At 34.3% G+C, this 25,470-nt stretch overlaps 2 protein-coding genes across 2 annotated transcripts; one reads left to right on the forward strand and one right to left on the reverse strand.

Annotated features, from left to right (window-relative positions):
* The first annotated feature begins 1,238 nt into the window (after positions 1-1,238).
* Positions 1,239-19,046, forward strand: LOC106136682 (acyl-CoA Delta-9 desaturase). Its single transcript, XM_060947795.1, has 8 exons — positions 1,239-1,434; positions 13,777-13,905; positions 14,278-14,390; positions 14,510-14,672; positions 15,639-15,812; positions 16,067-16,252; positions 16,656-16,816; positions 17,596-19,046. Exons 2-8 carry the CDS (start codon positions 13,790-13,792, stop codon positions 17,805-17,807), a joined length of 1,125 nt encoding a protein of 374 aa, XP_060803778.1. The 5' UTR covers positions 1,239-1,434; positions 13,777-13,789; the 3' UTR covers positions 17,808-19,046.
* Positions 19,047-22,666: 3,620 nt separating this feature from the next.
* LOC106141942 (uncharacterized) lies at positions 22,667-24,072 on the reverse strand. The gene is made up of 2 exons (XM_060947758.1): positions 23,649-24,072; positions 22,667-23,124 (listed from the first exon to the last, which is right to left on the reverse strand). Exons 1-2 carry the CDS (start codon positions 24,070-24,072, stop codon positions 22,667-22,669), a joined length of 882 nt encoding a protein of 293 aa, XP_060803741.1.
* Positions 24,073-25,470: the final 1,398 nt, after the last annotated feature.

Consider the following 25,470-nt stretch of genomic DNA (forward strand, 5'->3'; position numbering starts at 1 on the left):
TCATGCAAGCTCGGCGGTTTCGGGTACTTTTGACCTGACCCTTTACCAGGACGTCCTTAATTTGATCAAGATATGTTCGTCTAGGTCTTCCCACCCTGACCTTTCCCTCCACACTCTCCATGTATATCTGCTTAGTCAACCTGTTTTCATTCATCCTCTCCACATGACCGAACCATCTCATATGAAATACAATTTATTTCACACTTTGCCTAGGAATTGTGTACAATGCTGGATGAGCAGCCGGCAAATATAGACGAGTGAATTTTATTACTTACTTATTCTAGCCTACATCATAGTTCTTTGGCCACAAGGTAACATAAGGTTTTTTTATTCTTTAAGTTTCATTGTTGTGGTTTATTTATTTTCTTTTCACACCATTTTAGGCCTTTTCTTTGTAAAAACTCTTTTGATTTCATTTCTCATTAACGGCGATTATTTATCTGATAGGGCTTCGTTACGTTTAGGCTTACGTTTGATTTATTTTTCTATTTGCGTTATATTAATCTTAAATACATACCTACAATTCACTTCATTATCCCTATTGGGGTAGGGTACAGAATAAATATCTCTTGACATGAGGGATTCATATTAAATAAAATTTGCAACTAAATCGAACAACAGATCGGTCAAACTAATTCTTAATGAAAGTTGATGATACAAAACCTGATTTTTCAAAAATGACGTACGCGTTCCAGATTTAGTGGTTAGCTCTAAAAGGCAACCACTTTCAAATTAGTTCTCATATTTATATTTTCAATCGCAATGCCAGACTAGTAATCCGAAGATAACATAAAAAGTGTCAAAACTTAGTTGTTTGTAAATGAACACAACAGTCATAGCCGGGGAAGGGGTGTGAGGAGTATATATCTCTTCATATAAAAATTCATGAAGTTTGTAAAATGGAACGTACCTTGTTAATGGGCAAGGCCCAATTTGATTTCGGACGAGATCTTGGATCAGTAAGCAAAACAAGTAGGTACATTTTATGTTGGATTAGTATACTTATGCTATTTTTAGTCAAGATTTCCAGCAAAATAATGATTGATTTAGACAAGTGCTGTACAATCCATATCAAGTAGCATGAAAGTTTATCAAGCTGACATAGAAATGAATTTGACACACATAACATTAGAGTAAGTACTCAAATGTTCAACTTGACTCTGTGCTCATTTGAGGTACAAGTTTTTGGAGCCTAAAGAAGAAATTGTTATCAACGATGAGATGAAGACAGGTGGGGAAAGTGTTACGCGGCTGAAACTATAAGTAAGTCGCGGTGGTGTGCGCGCCACTACGTTGCACACTGCGCGCGCGCGCCGTCTCAGACACTCGCTGCAGCACGATCTTACCGGCGTTATAAATTTTACCGGTGTTCTCACTGTGCGTGTTATCATTAGTGGATTTACCATTCGGGGGTCAGCCGGCATCACCAGCGAGGTAAGACGATTTCAAATAATTTAAATGAATCATAAACAGCCGGTTTCATTGCCCCTGAAGCTGTTGAAGAAAAATTGCAAACGTGGATTTTTTTTATGAAATACTGCGAAGCTTAGAAAACGTAAAGGTACGGTGCCATTAAAATATGCAGTGTAAGAACTTGCACAAGCATTAAAGTAAATAGCTCTTAGTTCTCTTGAGAGCAACGTGAGGAGCGATGTTGACTTGGACTATTTGCTTGCTAATTCGTAAGACAGATACATCACAGAACTCATATTATCCATCTACTACTGTTTAAAAACCATCATGGTAATATCAACATTTTTAGAAGGCCTAGGTGATTGTTAAAAATGTTTTATTAAAATTAATAACCTTTGTATAGTATAAGAATTTAATTTATAAATTATACACTCGTCTCTCTTGAGGCTTATTAGCTTTATCGAAAGCTATTAGCATAAAAGTAACGCCTCTTTCCCGGAGGGCTATGCAGAGACTACTTCTTACGCTTCATCCACATTCATAATTCTATTTATGCAAGATTTGCGGTTTAGGGTACTCTTGACATGACCTTTCGCAAGGATGTCCCTAATTTGATACGTTAGTCTAAGCCTTCCGCCTCCAATTAAGTAATTAAATTACTTACATTAAACTATTTGTCAAAAAGCTAACTCCAAGCTATAGGTAAGTACAGTGGCTCAGAATGCTAGCAAGAGCATACAATGACGCAGGGTTACCTACTGGTTAGATGGAAATAAAATAAACCTGGAGAAATTAAAAGTAATAAATGTCAGCTTTTATGTTGACTTGTAAGTGTCTGTGTATGTTGTAAATTTAGCTTCAGTCGATACTTCTTTATCTTAAGTCGATTCTTCTTCATCCTGGTATTTAACCCGATTACATCTTCATCTTTCTGGTGAGGAACTCTCCTTTGACAATGATTGTAGATTGGGTAAATGAGACTTTACGCGAGCGTTTCCCATCTGATCTCCACAACCATTGCAGAGGTAGCTAACCCTTATTTAATCAAGGCTACACAAGCTAGCACCTCAATGACCAATACACAGGTATATTGTCTTACGGACGTACTTTGACTTCCGGATTGTAAAAGTCAGGACTCAACGCTTAATGCAATATGTTACTGAAGAAATTGGAAATGAAATTATATCTCAAAAACCTGCTGTAGGTAGATAGTACATCAACAATCAATTAATAGTTAAAATTACAACAACAAATCGAACATTATTAAACCTATTATCATAACTATTGTCATAATTATTTTCAATTTTTGTTTTTATGTCGATGCGCACATTCTTTTAGTTTTGGTCCTATTGTTTGTGAAAATGTGGATACCAGGGTTTAATGAACTAGAATAATTAACTTTTGATCTTAAATCCAATGGTAATTAGAGTCATCCGCAGTTTCGCAACTTTGATGATGAATTTTTCTTTTCGAACTTTGATAGGACAACTTTGATGTCGCGAAAAAATAGAAAATGTAACAACTCTGTAAAAAGTTTTGACTATCTACGTATTATTATTACGTATTATATTTTAGTGGTTGAAAGTTAATAAATGAATATGACTGGGAGTGATAAAATTGCCACACCACATTACTCACACTGTTACAGTTCTACCGAAAATTCTGTAATTAGAAATTAGTTTGATTAAAACAGTTATTATAAGTATCTCGTATAAGTTACACGGTTTATTTTAGGCAGGCAGTTAGGATAATTCCCACCACACAAAATCATGTAATAGAAGGATTTCTTATCGAGCAAGCAAGACGGAGAACCTAGATACTAAAACATTTTCAAGGTAAAGATGCAGCAACTATCAATGAAACACGTAACCGCAAACCTGCAATGCTTGGAGCACGAACGGTTTGTACACAGCGACGAGCAACCCACTTTGTGCATGTTGACTTCTTAATATTTTAACTTTCATATGCAAAATTTACAAAAAAATTATTAACAATAAATTAACAAAAGAAGGAATATTCGATTAAATCAGTCGTTGAAATAACAAATTTACCTAAAGAGAAGCACGATGATTCGCTTGTGAAATATTTTTTTAAATAAGATCAGATAAACTAGAGAAATTCGAAAAAATTGTTCTAATTTCTTTGATCGTTCTTCCGACATAGAGCTGACTGAACTATCACTGAGTCTCAATTCGACAATTAAACCATTCCAACCAACCATTTAAACTTAGCTTTGAAGTGTTATCACTAGTAAAATTTTTACCATACAACTCTGAAATGTCGTCGAAAGCAACTGGCTTTATTCATTAAAAATAAAATAATAAATTTTAAAATTTACTCTCCTTTAGATACATAGTTTCAATACAATCGCCGTAAAGTCCCCAACTTTTGGAACGCACTTGTCGCATATGAACTTTACCTATCCAATGAGACTATTGATATTTTTTTATATTGTAAGGTATCAAAATTGAGTTTTTTGTGACACAATGTTTAAATTTTGCTGTATATAAATTTTTTGGTCAAAATCTGGCTCTAAACATTATGTCCTTTACAATTTTTGATAATCAGGCATTTTTTACGTATTCTGTTGTTTAAACCTAATTACATAAATAAATGAAACTGCTCATTTAGATTTATGTAGGATCCAAACAAAAAATATTCTCAGTGGCACATTGCAATGTACAATATATGACATTCGCGTGATTAATTATGTTACTCAGCGGGACTTTGATACTGAATAACTTTCCTCATTAATCGTAGCCGAAATGTAAAGAGAAATCCACCTCTCTTTGAAATGAGATATCCGCTTATCGAATTTTGGGTAGGAAGCTGATTGTAGTTTAGGTGTTGTCTTACATACTATATGGGGTTTTCTGTGGTAATTTGTCCTATAATGTTTTGCTTTAAAGATCCTAGAGTTCCCATGATCTAATTCCTCCAGCGCCTGAAGTAGCCTTTTGAAAATTACTCTTGCAACAAAATTACTTTGACAAAAAAAGAATTCGAAGTAATGAAAAATGGAATTAAGTAGACGATTCGAAAATAAACAACATGTAATGTTATTTGTGTGGATAAGCAAGTATTACCATAAGTGACGAAAGTAGGGTGAAGTCCTTCCGTAGCCGATGCCTTGTCATTAAAACGACGTGCCATCGCACCAGTTGCTAATGATGGCGGTCTCCGGTGCGTGACAAATTGACAATGTTTACCAGTTCCCCTATTTCTGCAAACATATGACACTTGTATTTGCTTAAAACGAATTTGCTATAAAAAACTATGTTTATCAACCTTTGGCACTAATAGACTACCTAAATTAAACTTAACAACTCAGAAGTTAGCCATATTAACATTTACACATTTTAATTGGTAGCTATCTAAAGATTTCCTTGAAATGCGAATAAAACAATAATGATTTCTACACAAATACTCCGCTTACAGCCGAACTTCCTGATGAGTTATCGTGATATTACAGACATATAATTACCTTACCTACGTGTAATATACGTAGGTACACTCTAAACTGCATCCAACAGAGTGCTTACTCGTGGCTAAGACTGGATTTTTGTTGGGATTTAAATATCCTGAGCAATTCTAGGCTTTAATATTTAAATATACTAAAAGTTAAGGTACTGAGTATACTTAAATTTAAAGAAAGTTATAAGCACTGACTTTTGAGTAGGTGGAGTTATATGTTTTATAAAGGAAATGCCATTTTTAAATACGGATCTTCAAAAACCAAAAAAAAATATATCAAATAAATTGCTGACAAGGCACCATGATCATCTCAGTCAATTTGTCTGACATAGGCGTTCCCCAAAGGCACCCTTAAAAAAGATAAATTATCGCCTAGTAGCTACGTTGTTAGGAAAAATTAATAAGTAGATGGAATTACCGCATCTATTTATTCTCAATTCACTATGGATATTGGTATTATTCGGTCAGTTATAAATTAAACATGTTCTTTCTTAACTATATAGTAATTTCATGTTCCATTTAATAGGTATGTAAGATTAAAATTGACAGACCGAGTTCCTTTTACAGGATTTCTACTAATATGAAAAACCTTCTCTTAGGAGAAAATTTTCAAATGTCAACTCGCTCGTCATACATCAGAAACCTTAAAAGAAATCTACATAATACTGGATGCTTGGGGACATAATCACAATAACGTTGCCACATCTCTGTACCAACCTCTTTGCTTGGATGAATTTTACGACCGTGTGGTTTCTAGGACGAGCCAGTTGTAAACTGTTCGAAAACAAAGTTGGATCTACACTTGGGGACTAAACACAATCGGCACTTATTCGAAATGACAGATTTCTTCAGATGGCCATTCAATTTTCCTAGTAAGACTAATTTCACTAATGGAGCAGCATATGGCACAGGTACCTTACTTTATAAATTATTTAGAATTATTTTTAGGTTCTTGATGGAATGCCTTAATGTTTAATTTAATCCATTTTTAAACGTTACGACTCTCAGAAGCTATGGCAAAATGTGTGAATTTTTGTCATTTCTAATTGGTGTTCTCAAGGCTTTGTGTCTTACAATGTCTTTGATCTCTAAATGGGATTATAGTGCTAGAAATGAGATGACTCTCCACTTTTTTAAGACTAGTGTGTGATTATCCATAAATTAGAAAGGTCTTATTATTGTAAAAATTGTAATAAATACAACATTTATGATTTTGTATTTGTATGGTAAATTGTTAAAAAAATAGATAGAAATATAAAAACGACGCTAAAGTTTTTGTTTCTGTTGTAAGATAATATTACATATATCTTTTCCTTGTGACTTGGTTAGAAGTGTCGGCGCAACACATTTTTACAAGCCTTTGATTTAATCGGATGAAACTATCACACCCCTGAGACACTACTAAAAGAAAATAAGATAAATCGCTTGTTTTTAATTTCCGGTCTAAAGAGAATAAAAATATTTTGTGCTGTAGCATGTCTTCTTGAAATACTTGAATATAAAGTTTAAGGCAATGGGCTCACAATCGGTCACTATTTCTCTGAATTCAATTCTATCGGTAATCAAAGCATTCTAAGACTTATATGTGTGTGTTTATTTGAAGAATGCATAAAATACTCTAAAATTATAGCAATCGTTATCCACCTGTTAATAATTAAAAATTATATATTTTTAATTGTAAACATATTCAGATTTTGGTGGAAATAAATATTCAAACAGGCACGCAAAGCCCCTTTATTGTTCTTACAATATCAGTCTGCCTCACAAATACGAGTATTTAGTTTTAGAAATTCCTTAAAGCATGAAAATGTCGTGTGTCATATTTGGCGAGACAAACAATGGTCACTTTTACTTCCTCTGAATGTAAATAATGGGAACGAGGCTGTCTGACCTCGACAGTGAACCGAGAGTAAGATGCGAGAGTACCACTTTCACCGGCACTGGCTGTGCAGCCGTGATATTGAAACTGGTTTACCTACTATACAACCTTCACTCAATGGCGAATCAACGATTTATCGAAATTTTTCTTAATTTGGAAATGTTTCAGCTATTTTATGTGTTGTATTGATGATATTATAATATACATGGAAACTTTGTAATAATAATAAGCATGTTGTGCTGTCAAAATGACAATTAGTTTACAATTTAAAATTGACCATTGCCCATAAGAAGAATCCTAAGTTTATTAGCCTACCCCTTAGTCGCCTTTTACGACATCCATGGGAAAGAGATGGAGTGGTCCTATTCTTTTTGTATTGGTGCCGGGAACCATTCGGCACTATCTTTAAATGGTTGTCGTAAAAGGCGACTAAGGGAAAGGCTAATAAACTTAGGATTCTTCTTATGGGCAATGGGCTAGGAATAACAACCTTTCCCTATTTAAATCTCAATCACATCATTAAGCCATACAGCTGAAAATTATTTTTCATTCTTTGCAAGACTGTGGATCTGTTTACCCTGCAAGGGAAGTAGACGTGATTAAATGTATGTGTATTGGAATATGTACATGGAAAAACAAATATAAGGTGCATAAATTGTAGGAATACATTTATCACTAAGTACGCATTCAACTAGCAGATATGGAGAGATTTATTTTCATGTTTGCAAAACCAAATATCGAAAGAAATATTTAAAAGTATTCTAACGTTTATAATTTTTTTTACTAGTATGTCAAACTTGACCTACATCGCAACTTTAACTTGTTAAAACTGACCGAAATGAATGCGTTAGAATAGAAACTGTTTAATTTTTCTATCAGCGATGCCCTGCGAGCTCTCGGCGGGCAGCTAGAAAACCTTTCACCACGAAGAAAGCGTTAGACAACATGAACAAAAAAAATACATTACTATTGTGATTTTGACACACATATTATTTGAGCGATGTTATTAAATGTAGTAACTGATGTCATTTCATATACTTTGCATTGTTTATTTTGTTCAACAGGTACTTTAAGTTGCTATTTCCTGGCAAACTTACACAAAGCTGTTATCGGTACAAGTCAGATACTGTGGATATTTACAAATTTATTTTTGTAGTTGTACCTACCTGGGTTTATAGTAGAGTTAGAGTATTATTTTTATCCACTAACTAACTGAATAACTCTCTCCCACGTATGCGTGTCCCCAGTTGTCCCCTTCGCCGCCACAATGGCTGGGGCTTAAGCTCTGCTTTCTTACTGTCCTTTGTTTCCACTTTTTCTGGCTCGCATATTATCTTTGCCTTATTATAAATGTTCTCCTTATAATCAAAGATTCATAGCTACTACCTATTCCATTTTCAGTAATTGATTTTGGAATTCGATATTTTGTGGCCATCCGGCATTCGCGCATCGCAAATTTTTTAATGCATTATTTTTTACAGCCTTTCCGTCTTTCTTTTTGTCGCCTCATGCGACATCCATAAAACAGACATCAGTGTTCTTTTTTATTCTTTTAGATAATTTAGTGGCGAATTTGTTGAGTAATATTTTCTTTATTTAATAGTTTATTTAATCTACTCATATAAGTATATCGAAAATTACTATACGTCGGTGGAGACTGCAGCAACATCAACTCTAGAAAGTATTGTCAACTTTCCAATCTATTAGAAGATGCAGTTCGCAATAATTTTATATGCAACCCATGATGACGAGCCATGAGGAGACATATAGTAATGACATGAAAGTTAGTCTTTTACACCTATGTGCTATATCCATCACTATAATAAAGAGTTCTTTGTTAAAAATGACCATACTTTAACTTAATGGCTTGCAAGCAAAGAGTTTCCTATAGCGCTCCTTCTAGCTGGCAACCAATGGTGGATAAGTTTGATAGACGACTAAAAATAACTAGTCTTTCGCCGCAAAAGTATACCTCGAGAATTCTTATAATTTTAATAAAATAACACTTATAATTTATAGAACACCAAAAAATTGCTCTATCAATCCCTTATCCTTTCTTTAATTGACTATGCAGATGTACTCGTATGTTACTGTGACTTGAACCAATCACTTGTCTTAAAGCCGGATAGACTAGCCAATAATTGCATTCGTTTCATATTTGGTTTACGAAAATATGACCATGTCTCCTCTTTTCGTTTTCAGTTTGCTTGGCTGCCTATTCCTCTTCGTCGCAAAGCTAGAATCCTATCCATGTTGTATACTATTCTCAACGAATCTTTCGCTCCAGATTATCTTAAATCGAAGTTCCCACTTTTAAGCGCTACCCACGCTCGAACTCTTCACTCACGCTCTTCTGATAACATTCTTCTGGCCACTCCTGCCCACCGCCTGGGATTCATGTGGAATTCATTCCAAGTGCAAGTCATCAGATTGTGGAATTCTCTTCCTGAATCTATTCGGAAGGCGCCAAATAGATTTGCATTCAGGGAGCAAGTCCATGATCTTCTTTTTGACCAATAGATTTTCTTAAACTTTACACAATTATCCAACTTATGTAGTATATGTATGTGTATTTTATATGTATAGTCATACTTATATTTGTAACTAGCTGACCCGACAGACTTCGTTCTGTCAAAAACATTTTTAATATGACAGTTTTTTGTTCCTATCTATTAGACCTACATTGCTTAGACAACAGTGAAATTTATACATTAGCATTAGCAATAAAGCTCAAATTGACTGTACGTGTTAGTTAGAAAACGATTGTATGGGATAAAGAAAAGGACTGTTTTTAAGGTTTTTCAGGCAATTATTTGGTATTTTTCCGCCGTAAAAACCATCCTTGAGCTTCGACGAATATTAAAAAAAAGAATTGGCCAAATTGGTCCAGGCGTTCTTGAGTTATGCGCTTACCAACACATTTAGCGATTCATTTTTATATTATAGATAGAGATATATTATAATCAAGTGTATTAAGTAACCTATTATTATTTATATTTTTTTTTTCTTTAACAGCTCCACCCGAACATCCTTCTCAGTTTGGTCCAAAGGCAGATATTGCCTTGTGGCATTAAGTACACCTGTTGTACATTTTACTTAAATTTTAAATAAATAAATAAAATTGTGAAAACAACTCGACCGATTTTGATTTCATCAAAATCAAACAAACGGTTCGAAAGTAAAAGTTACAAACATACATAAATACGAAAAATATCTATTCGCCCCAAGTTGATTGGTAGTAAACATATTTAAAACCCCTTTGTTTGATATGAGATTAAAGTATTCAAATTTACTAAATTGTTCACGATATTTTAGTATAATAATTTTCTTGCGTCAACTTGGGGGTGTGGCTGTACACCTACTCATTTTTTAGAAGTCAGGCTTTCCGTCACATTGATTCAATAGCAAATATCTGAATAATTTTATGGCTTCAATCAATCAATCAAAATAAATTTGAAAATTGATTGGCGGACAATAATGTTTTTCTTATAATAATATTTACATATTTCCGTTACTGAGTGACTGATAGGTAGACAACCTGCGGATTTGGGAAATCACTAGCAGGACAAAAGCTAGATAACTATTGGAAGCCACTTTTCAAACTGATATTACAAATTTAAATTTTCACATCGCTTTACACATACACACACCTATTTATATTAGACTTATTAAGGTTATGCAACCTCATCCATAGGATATACGCTGTATGAATCCTCCGAATGAAGGATATTGGTGATTTCATTCCACAAAATATATTTGTAAAAGCATATAATTAAAAGAAACAAATAGTTCCTAAGAAGTGAAAGGATGTAAACCCAACTATGCAGTAGGAGTTTCAATGAATTTTAGCAACAAAAGTCAGGAGTACCTATGACATAATATGATTGTAATAATATTTGTTTGGCACTAGCGACGGCTTCGCGCGGGTAGCATTTATAGATATAAATATTCCTCAGAAAACGCTTTATCCAATATTTCAAACAGGAACAAAAACCGCGTACTCAACTTTCCGAGATTAACACATTCATACAGATAATAGATAATAAAGAAAATACGGGGATTTTACTTTATAATATGTAGTGATACCTACTCCTGACTTTTGTGCCGGTTGCAAATAATTCTTTACTTCATTTCAAAAATCACTTGCGCTTTATTTCAATACATCAACTTTGAGCAACATCCGATTTTGCTATGAGTCTGTATTTATATAAGTACTATAAGTAAAACATATTTACTGAATTGTAAAAGGAAATGTTTTATTTTTATTATTCTTTTTTGTACAAAAAGTAATCAAAACATACAAATCATGCATGTCGTGCATAATTTCTTACGGGGTAAACAGAGCCAACTAAAAAGACTCGAGAGCCATCATAATTAAATGTAACATAATAATTAAATTTACTTAATTGAAAATCAGTCAATAACAGGTTACAAGAAAATCTAAAAGAAGAATCTCAGTTTAAAACCTTTGCCATCAATTTAAAAATAAATCAACCAAATCATGTGTTTTTATATCAAAATCTTGCGTAAATACCTATATCTTCTTAATTAGTTTAGGTATTATGTCATTCAAAATTACCATTCCCAACTTACCTATGTACTAAATGGGTAAAAGTTAGCAAACTTATTTTATTACCCATCCTACATATGATTGCCAATTGACAATGAATCATTAACTCAGAAACTAGGATGTGGGAAAATTAAGAAAAAATATCTATTTATGCACGCATAAGATGCACCTCACATTTGAAGGTTATTATTGATATACCTACTGCATAATTACTTAATGTGAATTATTCATTCATTGTCAGCTTTAATTTTACTCGTCTACTATAAATATACGGTGTTTTTTTTTTTCACCTTGGTATTGGCATATTGATGCCTGTTCTATTAAAAAAATCATAATAGGTAATAATCAAGTAAGTAGGTAGGTAATGAAGATCTCACATTTTATAACACTTCACCTAAATAATACATCCATTCAGCGCACGTTTCGAAAATCCTTTGAAAAAAACTGGCATAACCATAGAACTCGGAATAATACAGACTATAACAAACCCGAAATCAGAACAAACGCCGCACATAACGCCGGCTGCTCTACAGTTAGGTATTTTGTCCAGCTCTACATTCATTTACTTTTAAAAGGATTATACCCTAATGCTCTTACATTTGACCCATAAAGCTTTTCTTCGGAAAATATTTTTTCATTCTAGTTCATCTACTTTGTCACACGACGATCACCTTTGTGTACAAAGGTGATCGTCGTGTGACAAGGTGACGAATTAAAATTACCATACCAAATTATACGCACGATATAAATTTAATTCTTGTTAAACCCTAGTGCATGCACAATTAGAAACCTTATGCACAGGCGACACCACCATTATTATGAGTACGTTTTGAAGTCTATGTATGTAATATGAGCATATTTTCATAACCCAGCTAAGAAAGCAGCAATAGTAATCCGTATTTTTTAATAAATGTACCTTCACTGCTAATTAAGCTTGCTAAAATTAGTTGTTAAATACATAAACCAAATATTGCGGGGCGGTGCTTTGTAGAATTCGTACAAATATAATAAATAAATAAATCGTTTATTATTCTCTCCACTTAATACTAAATGGTACTTCGTACAAATATGGATAGTTGAAGAACTCGTTCATTAAATCCAGTGTTAAGGTGGGTTCTTTTATTTATTTTTTCTCCTTTTAATGTAACATTGGTAGCCAATGAACAAAGCAAGCAAAACTATTGCTAAGTAGTATTATTAATCAGTACACGAAACTTAGCAACAAATAGACAACCGCCGAGGTGCAGAGCGAAATAATTAGCACGCTAATCGACGACTCCGCTGGTTCTGTTTTATTTATCGTAGATTGTTGGCAAATAAGACTTGTTTTTTTAAATAATTTTCTGCGAAACGGAAATAACATATCTATGTTGAAGTAGACAAAGCCTTAGTATGATGGTAATCCCCAAGAAATGTTACGATTTTTCGGCAGACAACTACAGGAAATTATCCTGTGGATACGAAACTATATGTACGAGACTGGGTGTATACGAAACCTCTAATGACAATATCAGTAGTATGAACACCCAATTTCGGGGCATTGCACTTCGGGGCATGGGTCCTAGTTTTCAATATAAACTCGCACCTTAGATACTAAAATTTATGTTTATTTTACATAATGCACATCCATAAACTTAAATCTCAATAGAAATAGGTTTCATTTTCCCTGTAAAATGGTCACTATTTAAAGCGTACCTATATGACTACCCATCTAAAAAATTAGAAATCTTATAAAATAAAGTAAATTGAGATATTATCAACATGCCTTTATGAGCAGACAGGAACTATCCAAAAAGGCTCGACTGGCTGTGCATAGGGCCGTGTTGGTCCCGACATTAATGTACGGGAGTGAAAGTTGGGTATGGCAAAAAAACACGAAAGCAGAATAAATTCAGTAGAAATTGGAGAGCGTTAAGGAGTATGATGGGTGTGAAATTGAGTGACTGGATAAGGAACAGCGTGATAAGGGAATGTTGTAATGTGAAAGAAGAGTGTGGAGGGAAAGGTCGGAGTGGGAAGACCTAGACGAACGTATCTTGATCAAATTAAGGACGTCCTGGTAAAGGGTCAGGTCAAGAGTACCCGAAACGAAGGAAGTATGCAGAGATCGTGGCAAGTGGAAAGAGCTAGTCTCTGCCTACCCCTCCGGGAAAGAGGCGTGATTTTTTTTATGTTATCAACATGCCATGGTAGTCTTTACATCAATGCCAGGTTATACATAAATGTTATGAATTTGTTGATTAGGTTAAAAACAATCTGGGCGGTTGTTGGTGTTCTCTATCTATCTCAATATTTATTCAAAGCCTTTTGTTAAAAGCTCTCGTCTATATCCCTTGCGGGGTGAACAGAAACAATATGAACGCTAACGAGAATCCCAAGTATTATCTAATGAACTTTATATATAAAATATTATAAAAATTGAAGTTCTGTTTTGTTCCAGGTCTCCAGTGACAATGCCGGGCTCGCCATTATCCGACGTGTATCTAAAAAACAAGATGACATCAATGCAAGAAGACGACATTCCGATATTATCACCTAACTACGCAAAGCTGAAGAACAGAACTCACGAGTAAGTATTTCTCTCTTTTATCGGATCTTATTTACAGCACGGATGAATCGTGATCACTTGATAAAATTATGCAAATGCGCCACAAACAGGACCACTGCGTCCGTTTCCCATTGATGCTGAAATATTGCACTTACAGCCAATGCAATACCTAGTATTCTCAAGAAGAGTAATGTTTCACCAAAAAAAAAAAGAAAGCACAGCGAACCCGCACCCCGGCGGGTGCAATCTAGAACGCGAACAAATATGAGAGAAAGGTCAATTATATTTTGAAATCAGATGCGTTTACATAAAATAATCGTATGTTATACCTATCTTGTTTTAAATCGCTACGTGTCTTTAGCCACTAAGATTAGCGCTATTATTTAATTTCAGATGGCAAATAGTGTGGAGAAACGTGTTCGCATTTGTCTACCTGCATGTGGCGGCCACGTATGGATTTTACCTAATGTTTACTGGTCGAGTTAGGATTTGGACAATACTCTTTGGTAAGTTAGTCTTTTAAAAGGATTTGCAGGCAATTTAAACCTTACAATTTATGCTTATTAAAGTTTTACGCAATCCAACCAAGTAAATCAACCAATTTGTATATATCATATATTTCCAGCGATCAGCTTTGCCGTAATATCTGCTATGGGAGTTACAGCGGGCGCGCACCGTCTGTGGGCACACCGAGCATACAAAGCCAAGTGGCCTCTCCGGCTGTTCCTTGCCATACTTCAGACCATGGCCTTCCAAAACCACATCTACGAATGGGTGCGCGACCACAGGTACGAATCGCGGTCACCAGTAAAATCACTCGAGAATGCTGTTTTGATGACACTGTGAACCAACTTGGTGTCATTTGATTTTAAACGGTAGTTTCTGTATATGAGAAACGAAACTTACCTGATTATTTCTGGTTCATGGAAAGTCACATTACTATACATTTGATATTCTTCCAAATAGAATTACTAAAAGTACCATTTCCAGCACTCTCTTTAAATTTAAACATGAAAAATTCAAACGGTCGTTTAATTCGGGTAGCGGGTCGCTAGTTTGTAATATACCTTATTACAAACTAGCGACTCGCCCCGGCTTCGCACGGGTGTAATGCTGATACTAAATACACTACAGAAAATCTGTGACTACCTATTTATTTTATTTTTACATCATTTATTACATTGCAGAATGTCTTTATATATATTTTTCCACTATTTAATGGATGTTATTATTATATTATACATGTAACCTTTCTCTTGAATCACTCTATCTGAAAATAACCGCATCAAAATTCGGTGCGTAGTTTTAAAGATTTAAGCATACAAATGGATATAGGGACAGAGAAAGTGACTTTGTCTTATACTATGTAGTGATGATTAATAGATTTACTTACTAGTCAAACTTCTTTCCGTTGCCTTGTAATATTCTAGAAAAACAAACCAAGTTTGATCTCCGAAAATTTACTTTATTCATACAATTAAATAATTTAGAGGTTTACCTAAGAAAGTCCAACAGGGTAATCTTAAATTAATACATACTTACTTCCTATTTACTTTTATTTTTTGCGTTTAGAAAAATACACCATAGACCGATAATTTTGAAGTCAAGTGAACGTACATAGTATAGTTACATCTATATCCCTTGCGGGGTGAACAGAGCCAACAGTTTTGAAGAGACTGAAAGGCCACGTGCAGCTGTTTTGATTAAGATGGAACTGAGATTCAAATAGTGACAGATTTGTTTTGGTCGTTCAGGGTACACCACAAATTTACGGAAACCGATGCCGACCCACACAACGCTAAGCGAGGCTTCTTCTTCTCCCACATCGGCTGGCTGATGGTACGCAAACACAAGGAAGTGTTTGAGAAGGGCGCCACAGTCGACATGTCCGACCTGGAGAAGGATCCCATCGTCATGTTCCAAAAAAAGTAAGAATTGTTATCTTTACGACCTGATACGAGTTGAAAGGTTTGAGATTCGAATCCTGAACAGGTCCAAGGTCTTTGTTTTTTTTTATTAAACAGTAGCCTACACATTTTGAGACAGCCCCAAAGAAAGAGACGAAACTTGTGTAAATAAAGTATTGTTCGTACGTATAAACTTATAATTTTCCTTTTGTATAATGTTCTCACGTATAATTTTCCTTTTAGACACACAGATTATGGCCAATATTACTTTTCAGAACTTACCTATTTGTGATGCCAATCGTTTGTTTCGTCATCCCCGCGTGGTTACCAGTCTATTTCTGGGGGGAGGACCCCTGGACCTCGTGGTACGCAGCTTCCATCGCGAGGTACACCCTCACTCTCCACTTCACCTGGCTAGTAAACTCAGCCGCACACATTTGGGGCAATAGGCCTTATGACAAGTAAGTTCATTGGAATTTTTGTTGGTGAAAGTTTGTAACTATGTATATGGTGTTACAGTTTAGAAAGTTGTGATTGTATCTGACCAGATTCAGTTGTGCCGTTGCATAGAGTCGGTCATGAGCGAGATTTTTTAAATAATGAATTATTAACATGTTGTTGTTGAATTTAACAAACCTTAGATGACTCATGATGATTCCCGCAAGAAAGCATGAAAGCGTTATCTGCTACCACTAACACGTTTTAATGCCTTACACAAGAAAAATAGTGCCAGCTCCTCTCCTCTTAGCCTGTGTCATAGTCATGTCAAAGTTTAACCAAAGAAAATGTTTCTGATTTTTTTTAATAAATCCTAAATATATAATATATAAATTGTTACTATGTTAGTCGTCATATGTGTTTCAGATACATAGGAGCTACTGACAACAAGACAGTGGCAATCTGTGCTTTCGGTGAAGGTTGGCACAACTACCACCACGTGTTCCCCTGGGACTACAAGGCGGCCGAGCTGGGCAACTACAGTACCAATATGTCCACAGCCCTTATTGACATTGCTGCCAAATACGGTAACTTCATAATTATGATAAGAAACTATTGCAAATACATAAACAAGCTTAATTAATATATTGTAGTTAATTAACTAATGATAAATTGGTTTTAATTAAAATACCTTAAACTGTTAATACGAGTATGTCTACCATAAGAGGTAAATACTTGATTATATATACATATGTATGCAATTATTTTATTTCATAGATTATTTACTATTCTTAACATGAATAAAACAAGTAAGGATGTAATATCAGTTATCAGAAAAAAATATTGGAGTTTCTTGCAGAAATTGTATTAACAAGAGTAAATATGTATATCAATGAGATTCTTGTTCACCCGTGTGCTTTGTGTGTCTTGCTCGCAAGTAAGTTTATGAGCAAAAAATGTTGATGAAACTCCCGGAGCTAGATTCCATAAATCTTATTACAAAAAAGAGGTCACCTTTATTCTTGCAGAACTTAACTTGCATCGATAAAATTTAAAAAAAATACAATTAAATATTTGACGGCCTCTGTGGCGCAGCGGTAATATGCTTGTCTGTGACACCGGATGTCCAGGGTTCGAATCCCGGCCAGGGCATGATAAGTAAAGATCTTTTTCTGATTGGCCTGGGTCTTGGATGTTTATCTATATAAGAATTTATTATAAAATATAGTATCGTTGAGTTAATATCTTGTAACACAAGTCTGGAACTTACTTCGAGGCTTACTCAATCTGTGTAATTTGTCCCGTATATATTTATTTATATTTTATATTTATTTCTCCAAAAAATATAATTTCTCCTTTGTTTCAGGCCTAGCCTACGATTTAAAAACTGTGTCAGCCGATATGATCAGGAAAAGGGTGGCCAGAACTGGGGACGGCAGCCACCCATCAGCTAAAGAAGTTGATTCAGCCCATGAAGATCACCACCACCCAGAAAACCCAGTGTGGGGGTGGGAGGATCAGGATATGACGGAAGAAGACCGACAACTTGCAGAAATCGCTCATAGAAAAACCGAGTAACTTTTACTGACTGATTTAAGTGAATAAGTTAGGCGGCATATTATGAATCTGGTCTATAAAAATGTAATGATACGTAATTACTTAATGACTACAATTATACACGAATATTTATCAAAAATTAACCTTGTATATAATAGAAATTATAAACATGTATACAGGGTGAAATCTATATAAGTCAATAAAAATTATCAAATCTCAGATACTAATTGAATCTAGCCGATCTGAATTCTACATTAATAAACAAACATACATAAACATATGCTTTTTGTCTAAAGCTCTAATTCCACGGAAGTATCAAAAATTCTACCATGGTGGACTTAACGACATACAGCTACCTGATTGGTAAATCGTATCGAAACCGGTTCGGGCTGTGCTTTGATAGAAATAACTTATTCTTTTTTTATAAACTTTTGTTTTAAAACAATCTCAACACCTGTATGAAACAGGCATTCCTGAAAAATACACTGTGTTAAACTATATTATTCCATCAATCCGCCTAGATTAAGCAGGTCCAGAATATCTATCAATACGCCAGGATACAACTTACCTACTACCTAGAAAAAATCCAGGGCAATTCCATCAGTTTTCAATTCTGTTTTCAAATGCTTATAAGAATGGTTTGGGTAGTGTAGGTATGTAAATGTTAATACTTAAATTTATATAAAAATACCCGAGTGAGCAAACAGAACGTTACAAACAAAAAGAACGTTTATACTAGATTCTAGATATGTTTTATAAAGCTGTGAATGAACGAATATTTTTTTATAATTGTACAAAATTAATGTACTTATCTAGTTGGCGAAACAAGGAGTTGCAAAGGAATGGTGTAATCCTTTTCGCTACTAGGTATATTGTATTACATTATAGTTAAGATATTGTTACATATAATTGCCATGTGACTATGAACAAAACCTATGAAAACTGCGGTTGTTTGCAGCATTTTGTAGTTTAACGTATGTATTTTGTTATGTGATATTGGTTCTATGGATATTTACTGGTGACTGTTAGTTTTAAAAATTAACTTATTTAGTTGAGAAAATAAATGTTATTAAGGGCTCATTCATTTTTAAATTATAAGTAAACATGTTAAGTAGAGCAAAAAAATATTAAATTAAAAATATATTTTTTTATTAATCAATTGAAGTGCTAATGGGCCCTAATAATCGTACTTACCTAATTTAATTCGTATTTAGGTAAGGTTAATTTATTTTTATACCATGAAACAAAATATAAAATGTTTTTAAATTTATCATTTCTTATTTTGCACATGCTTGTATTTTTCGTCTAAATAGCCAATAAACGTTGTTTTAATAGAAGTTTTTTAGTAAAAACTACAAGATAAAATCTCTTGATGAAAAGCGTCGGTTGTCTAATCGGTAGGTTAAAATGCGTGTGGCAAAAAAAGGCACAGGGTCGAATCTCACTTCGGCCATGTACCATTAACTATTCTCTAAGACACATTAGTTTGAATACTAACCGATGCTCTTACGGTGAGGGAAAACATCGTGAGGAAACCAGTATACTGACAACTGGATGTGTAACCATGACCAATCTAATACGGGTTAGGTTCCCCTGCAAAGGTTGTGGAGGTCACACGGGAGGCGCTTCGTGTAAAAACCTGACTGAGGCACATCCCGGGCTCCTTTCCCGAGTGGTGAGAATGCAACCCGGAGTAAGGCCAGGAGAAAGAGAAGACGAGATAAATTCTCTAAAATTTTGTGCAACACAATGGGGTTTTCCAGGTATGAACAAAACAATGTTTCATACCTGGAAAACCCCATTTGGGGCATATATGGTATTCCGGGGACACAGACATGCCCCCACCGAGCGTGTCAAGCGAAGTTCAAGGGCACTGCCTAATTTTCTCGAGAGGTTTCACCGTTTTTTTTTTTACTTGTATGTATTTTGTAAGTGCTCTTGTTCTTTAGTCAATCTCCGGTGACATCTAGTAAAAATTACATAGGCACTTTTCTTCTCTGCGTAAAAACACAAATATAATAAATCCAGAGAGGAATATAATTACATTTGTAGAGTCTACACCTTTCCACTTTCCACGTTCCCTGCACACTTCATTCGCTTCATCCATATTCACCCACATTAGCTATTACAGTGATAGATACGAGTTTAGACTTGGAGTGGCTTTATTTAAAAAAAAGAAGAGCAATCCAGTGTTGTGCGCACAGCCTTAACTGTCGTGAGCCTAGTGGAAGAAATTTCTTAAAAATAAGAAGTGCCCTTGTACTAAATTTATCTTTAGTTTAAGTTTTACTTTTAGAAACCTTGGTGCACATAAAAATATAAATTAAATTAATAAAGAATTGAAAAATAATAGAACAATTGAAAGGGACCGCGTAGTAAAAAATATATTTAAATTCCTTTTATGATCTAAGGGTGGACTAAGAATTTCTGCCGATACGGGAATTTTCGGGATTCAACAAAATCAAATCAAACATTGCCACACAGGCGTTTCAATTTTTCAATAAACTTCTAGTTTTCTAATATAAATTAAATTATTATAAATTATTTTACATTTAATAATTTTAATTAGTTTGCAATTGTCCTTAATTTATATAAAAAAAAATATTCTTTATTATTATTATAGGATACTTCATATCGCTTAATAATTGTCAAAACGTTTGGTTTCACAACATTGGTTGACGTCAAATAAATTACTTAAAACTACTTTACTGCCGCTTCCAAGGCGTCAGTGTAGAAGAAGCGGTAACAAACTGCACTGCAGCATTTTCTTCAACAACGGCAACTTTACAAATATCCAAACTTAGAATCGAATGTGGACGAGAGAATACATTGTTCAGATTAATATATTTATACATTACGAGTATAAGATCAAAAATGTACTGGGACGCTACTGTAGGTATGTTTATTTCATTAAAGAGCTTTTGAAGCCTATCAGTCAAATAGGATGCCATTAGTTCAGTTGATTTGTGGTCAAACCCATATTGACGAAGTTTGCGCAAAAGTGTCAGATGATCTACGCAATCAAATGCTTTAGAGAGATCGCAAAAGACTCCAACTGAATCCTGTGAACTCTCCCACGCGCACAACAAGTGCTACTCCCGCATCAGTGGTGGACTTCCCGGCAGTAAACCCATATTGTTGGGTATGGAAAATGTTATTGATTTTAAAATACTGTTGCATTTGATTGAGCATCATCTTCTCAAACACCTTGCTCAAAACTGGCAATATAGAAATAGGTCTATAATTGCCAAGGACTGTTTTCTCCCCTTTTTGAATTAAGGTATTAATTTGCTACATTTAATTAAATTTGGAAAAATACCTTCATCAATACATTCATTTAGTATAACAGCTAGATCAGATGCAATAATGTCTATAATTTGACTTATCATACTAACATACATACCCCAATGGTCTTCAGACTTTTTCTAATTAATTTGTTTGAACGCCTTTAATATATTATCAGAGTTAACATTTTTAAATTTAAAGACAGATTAGTTTGGAATTGTGTTATTATTAAGGAGGGTTTCAGCGCGCAACAACAAGAATCAACGTCAGAAGTAAGCTCCACAGGGATTTTTGTTACCGGATGCTATTTGGTTAATACTGTCTCTATCTTTGATTTTGCCAGATCTATACTAATATTATAAAGCTGAAGAGTTTGTTTTGTTTGTTTGTTTGTTTGTTTGTTTAAACGCGCTAATCTCAGAAACTACTGAACCGATTTGAATAATTCTTTCACTGTTGGATAGTCTATTTATCGAGGAAGGCTATAGGCTACATTTTATCCCGGATTTCCTACGGGAAACGTCAACAATGCAGGTGAAAGTTGAATGAGTCGGCCATCTGCGAGCTTTCCACCCGAACGCTGCGCAAACCAACAAAGATATAGTAAAACAATGTACTAAAGATGTGAAGTACTCATTTTTTGCCTCAAAAAAGTCCGCGAGAGCATATATCTATCTCTTAAGGTTTACTTACAATAACCACTTTTATGTTCATTTTTTAAAATAATTTTTAATTATAAACATAAGTTATTTTGAAACCAATTTTCTTTAATTCAGTATTAATCCTTATCCAAATAAATATGTTTATTACTTTCGGCTTTTCATGTAGACTAAAATTGCCATTTACAGTATATAAATCAGACGAATAGGTTTTGAGATATAGTCGTTATAAGCAATATGCAGCGAAACATTTAATACGGCGAACCAGCGTTCTTTCTAATACACGTGACCGCCTGCTGCAAAAATAAATATGATGCCCAAAATAACTATTCCACGCGGACGAAGTCGCGGGCACAGCTAGTTCTTTAATAATAACGTTCCATGTTTCTTTAATTTTATTTGTTGTATTGTTTATTTTACTATAATGTAAAAAGACTTGGCTTGCCTGCAAACATTTTTAAATAATTTTCAATAATTTTTGACATATTCTACAAAAGTGGGGTCAAAATTGTATTGTTTCTGGGCATATAAGTCATATAATTTTTTCCTACTCTCTCCTCTGTGTACCTAATGTAGCCCATTCACTGAACTGTAACATTACGAATTTTGACTTGTTTCTGCTTGAACCTTTTTGAGTATTCAGCATAAATCATATTAAATAAATTGTTATAATGTCCATCAGGATTATTTTCAGTATATGTTAATGTATTTAATTTTTTTAAATTTTTAATGATTGAATTGAAATTCAAGAAGTAAATAAAAGTAAAAATTTGGTTTATTGGGAAACCTAAATTTCTCAGGGTAGTATAATTTATCCTTTACTTAAAGGCGTGAGACTACATTAATAAATTTTAACAATAAATAGAATAAATAGTAATATCATCAGGCAAGACTAGCACCAAATAGATGAAATGAGCATTAGAGTTAAGTTTCTCATTATCCTCGTCTTTTATGAGGATCGTATTGTATATTTAATTCGACACCATCTTTTAGCCAATTTTTCGAAAATGTGTGCTGAACTTGAGGATATTCTTCTAAAACCTTGACGTCATGGTCATGATCTACCGCTTCAATATGGCCACCACTGTATGCTTCATGGTCACTCAATCCATGATTTTCATGGATGTGATATAACTCTTCTTCATTTTTCCACCCAGCATTTATATATTTGACTTTAGGTCGAGAATGGTCGTTGAAGGCGTTATCTCTGAGAAGCGTGAAGACGGCGCCAGTCAACGCCATGTTGTTCAGCATGATGCTGGCAACGGTGGCAAGCTTCATGGCAGGCAGAACAAACGGCAGGATGGCAGACATTATGAGCCCTGGTATGAGAAGAAGAGGCACAATGTTGTAAAACTGCTTTTTCAATTTCCCTCGGGCTGTAGTGACTTCACCTGGAAAATGCAAAGTGCTTAATTAATACCTATCTGATTTTATTTGATGATTGAAAATATTGTTAATCGAAACAAAAATGTAACTGCTTATTCATAAAGCACAAAATGATGAATGGTTAAAAATACCTTTACAGCTCATTCAAATTGATATGTAATGATCCAAAGTAGGTTAGTTCTCTTGTTAACAGTGTCATCGAGATTGAACAGAAGTCTGAACGTATAATTTAGTGTACACCGTCTACTCCCTAGGTATGAGTTTATATAAATTCCTTATATAAACTCATAACTCATACTAACCTTATTATCCTTATTCTACTTATCCAAATACCGAGAGGTATTTCTCACTGTCAACGCAAAAATATCAATAAAATAATTTTAAACCCCGAAACTTAGGTATTGGTATAAAAAGTAATTGAAGACTTTAGACAATAAAACTAAAAATAAAAACTATAAATGTCGTAAAAAGTTTTTTATATAAAAAAATGCAAGTTATTAATTAAAGTAGGTATAGATTAAGCACTTACTTTTATAGAAATCAACACTAATTTTTCCATCCTGTTTCGATTTTAGTTCCAATTTATAGCCTGGGATTATAGTAAAATTTAATGTCCGATATTGTAGCAATTTTTCAGTTCCTTCACATAACTGAGAAAAAATTTCTTCATTTGAGGTGTTGTTGTATTCTTCCCAGGGAAAATTTTCAGCTTCCGTTGTACTATTCAGTGGATATCCCTGGGAAAATGATTCAATTGCTCTTTTTGCGCGCCAAACGCTAAGAGCGGTCAGGCATTTTGTAGGTCCAAGTGTTTGAGAACACGTTAGCAAGCGGTTTATAGGTTCTTTTATAAAGATGTTTGATTGTATGCTGGGATGTGGTCCGTCGCGTGATTGGGGATGCGCGTGCGCAACACACGCAGCAAGCGTGGCTAACGCAGCCAGCGCACGCATGGCTGGGTGCAGACTGAACGGCCCGCTCCCCCCACGCTGCTACTCGAAAGGCATGCAGACTCGCTGAATGAAAGCGAACTCCGGCAACTTCTACAGATTATTAAAATAACTATATATAGAAACGAAACGGTTTCATAACATTCATAATCGCGAAAATGTGATGTAAAATGAAAGCGATTTTTATATTATTAAAGTTGCCTTGATTTTTGCGATGATGCGGATAGCAACCGATAGAAGAAACCTGGTTTATACAAATTATATGCCGAAGAGCATGTAATATTCTTCAAAACATAAGCCTGCTTTGTACTTAGTTTGAACAGAAATTTCAAGTCGGTTGATTGATGTTAGGTAGCAATTCGTCAATGATGATTTATATGATTTATATGCAATCTTTAGCAGCCCCCAATGTTTAAACATATAGCTTCATGCAATCAGAAACACGATGATGAGAGAGAGAAAGTTTAATGATTTGTGTGATTGGGTCCCTTTTTTACGTTATAAATTATCGGACCGGCAATATTTCGACACTCGCCTAACTCACGTACGTTATGGTCAATTTGTTCGTGATTATAGAAAATCTATTTTTAACTTAAGCCTACATCGAAATTGAATAAAACATCGTAATTAATAACTTTTATATCTTTTCTAGTGAGTATAAAAAGTAAAGTGTGTACTAAAACTAAGAAGGATACGTAACCTTGTATAGGTACTATAAGTAGTAACAACTTACAAATTTATTGAAAACTAGCTCTTGCCCGAAACTCCGTTTGCGTGTTATTGGAAATACGAAGGTTAAGGTTATTAAATTTATTCAAATTCACTAATGTGAATTTCAACGAAATTTGGCATTACAAAAGATATAATTTGGATTTACAATAAATACTTTTTATCCCGAAATTCTCACGGCAACAAAGCCCCAGGGCACATAGTTGACAGCAAATATTTAATAATCCGTACAAATATTATCTATATAGAGAAAAAATATTCGTATTATTGTTTGTAACGAATAAACTCAAAAACAAATGGACCGATATATCATCAGGAAGAAAAACTTTTATTACAGAGTAGTACATTATAGTACATATTACAGAGTAGCTGGTCCTTTTGGCTTCCACATCACATGATCAAGATCTTCCGTAATCCGAATTATTTAGCTGGCCTATATTGGTTCTGCATCAAGTTCGATTTTTATACGCCAACAGAAAATGCTCATCAGGTCGAACAACTTTTGTTAAGACGTCTTTCGCATAACTCGGATGATTTAGCTGGTCTACAATGGTTCTGCATCAGGCGTTCCAGATCTTCGATTTTTATACGCTATCAGAAAATGCACATCAGGCTGAACAACTTTTGATAAGACGTCTTTTCGATATTTCTTATATTTTAGCTGAGTTGTTA

The sequence above is a fragment of the Amyelois transitella genome, chromosome 14 (assembly GCF_032362555.1).
Source record: "Amyelois transitella isolate CPQ chromosome 14, ilAmyTran1.1, whole genome shotgun sequence".
Classification (NCBI taxonomy): domain Eukaryota; kingdom Metazoa; phylum Arthropoda; class Insecta; order Lepidoptera; family Pyralidae; genus Amyelois; species Amyelois transitella.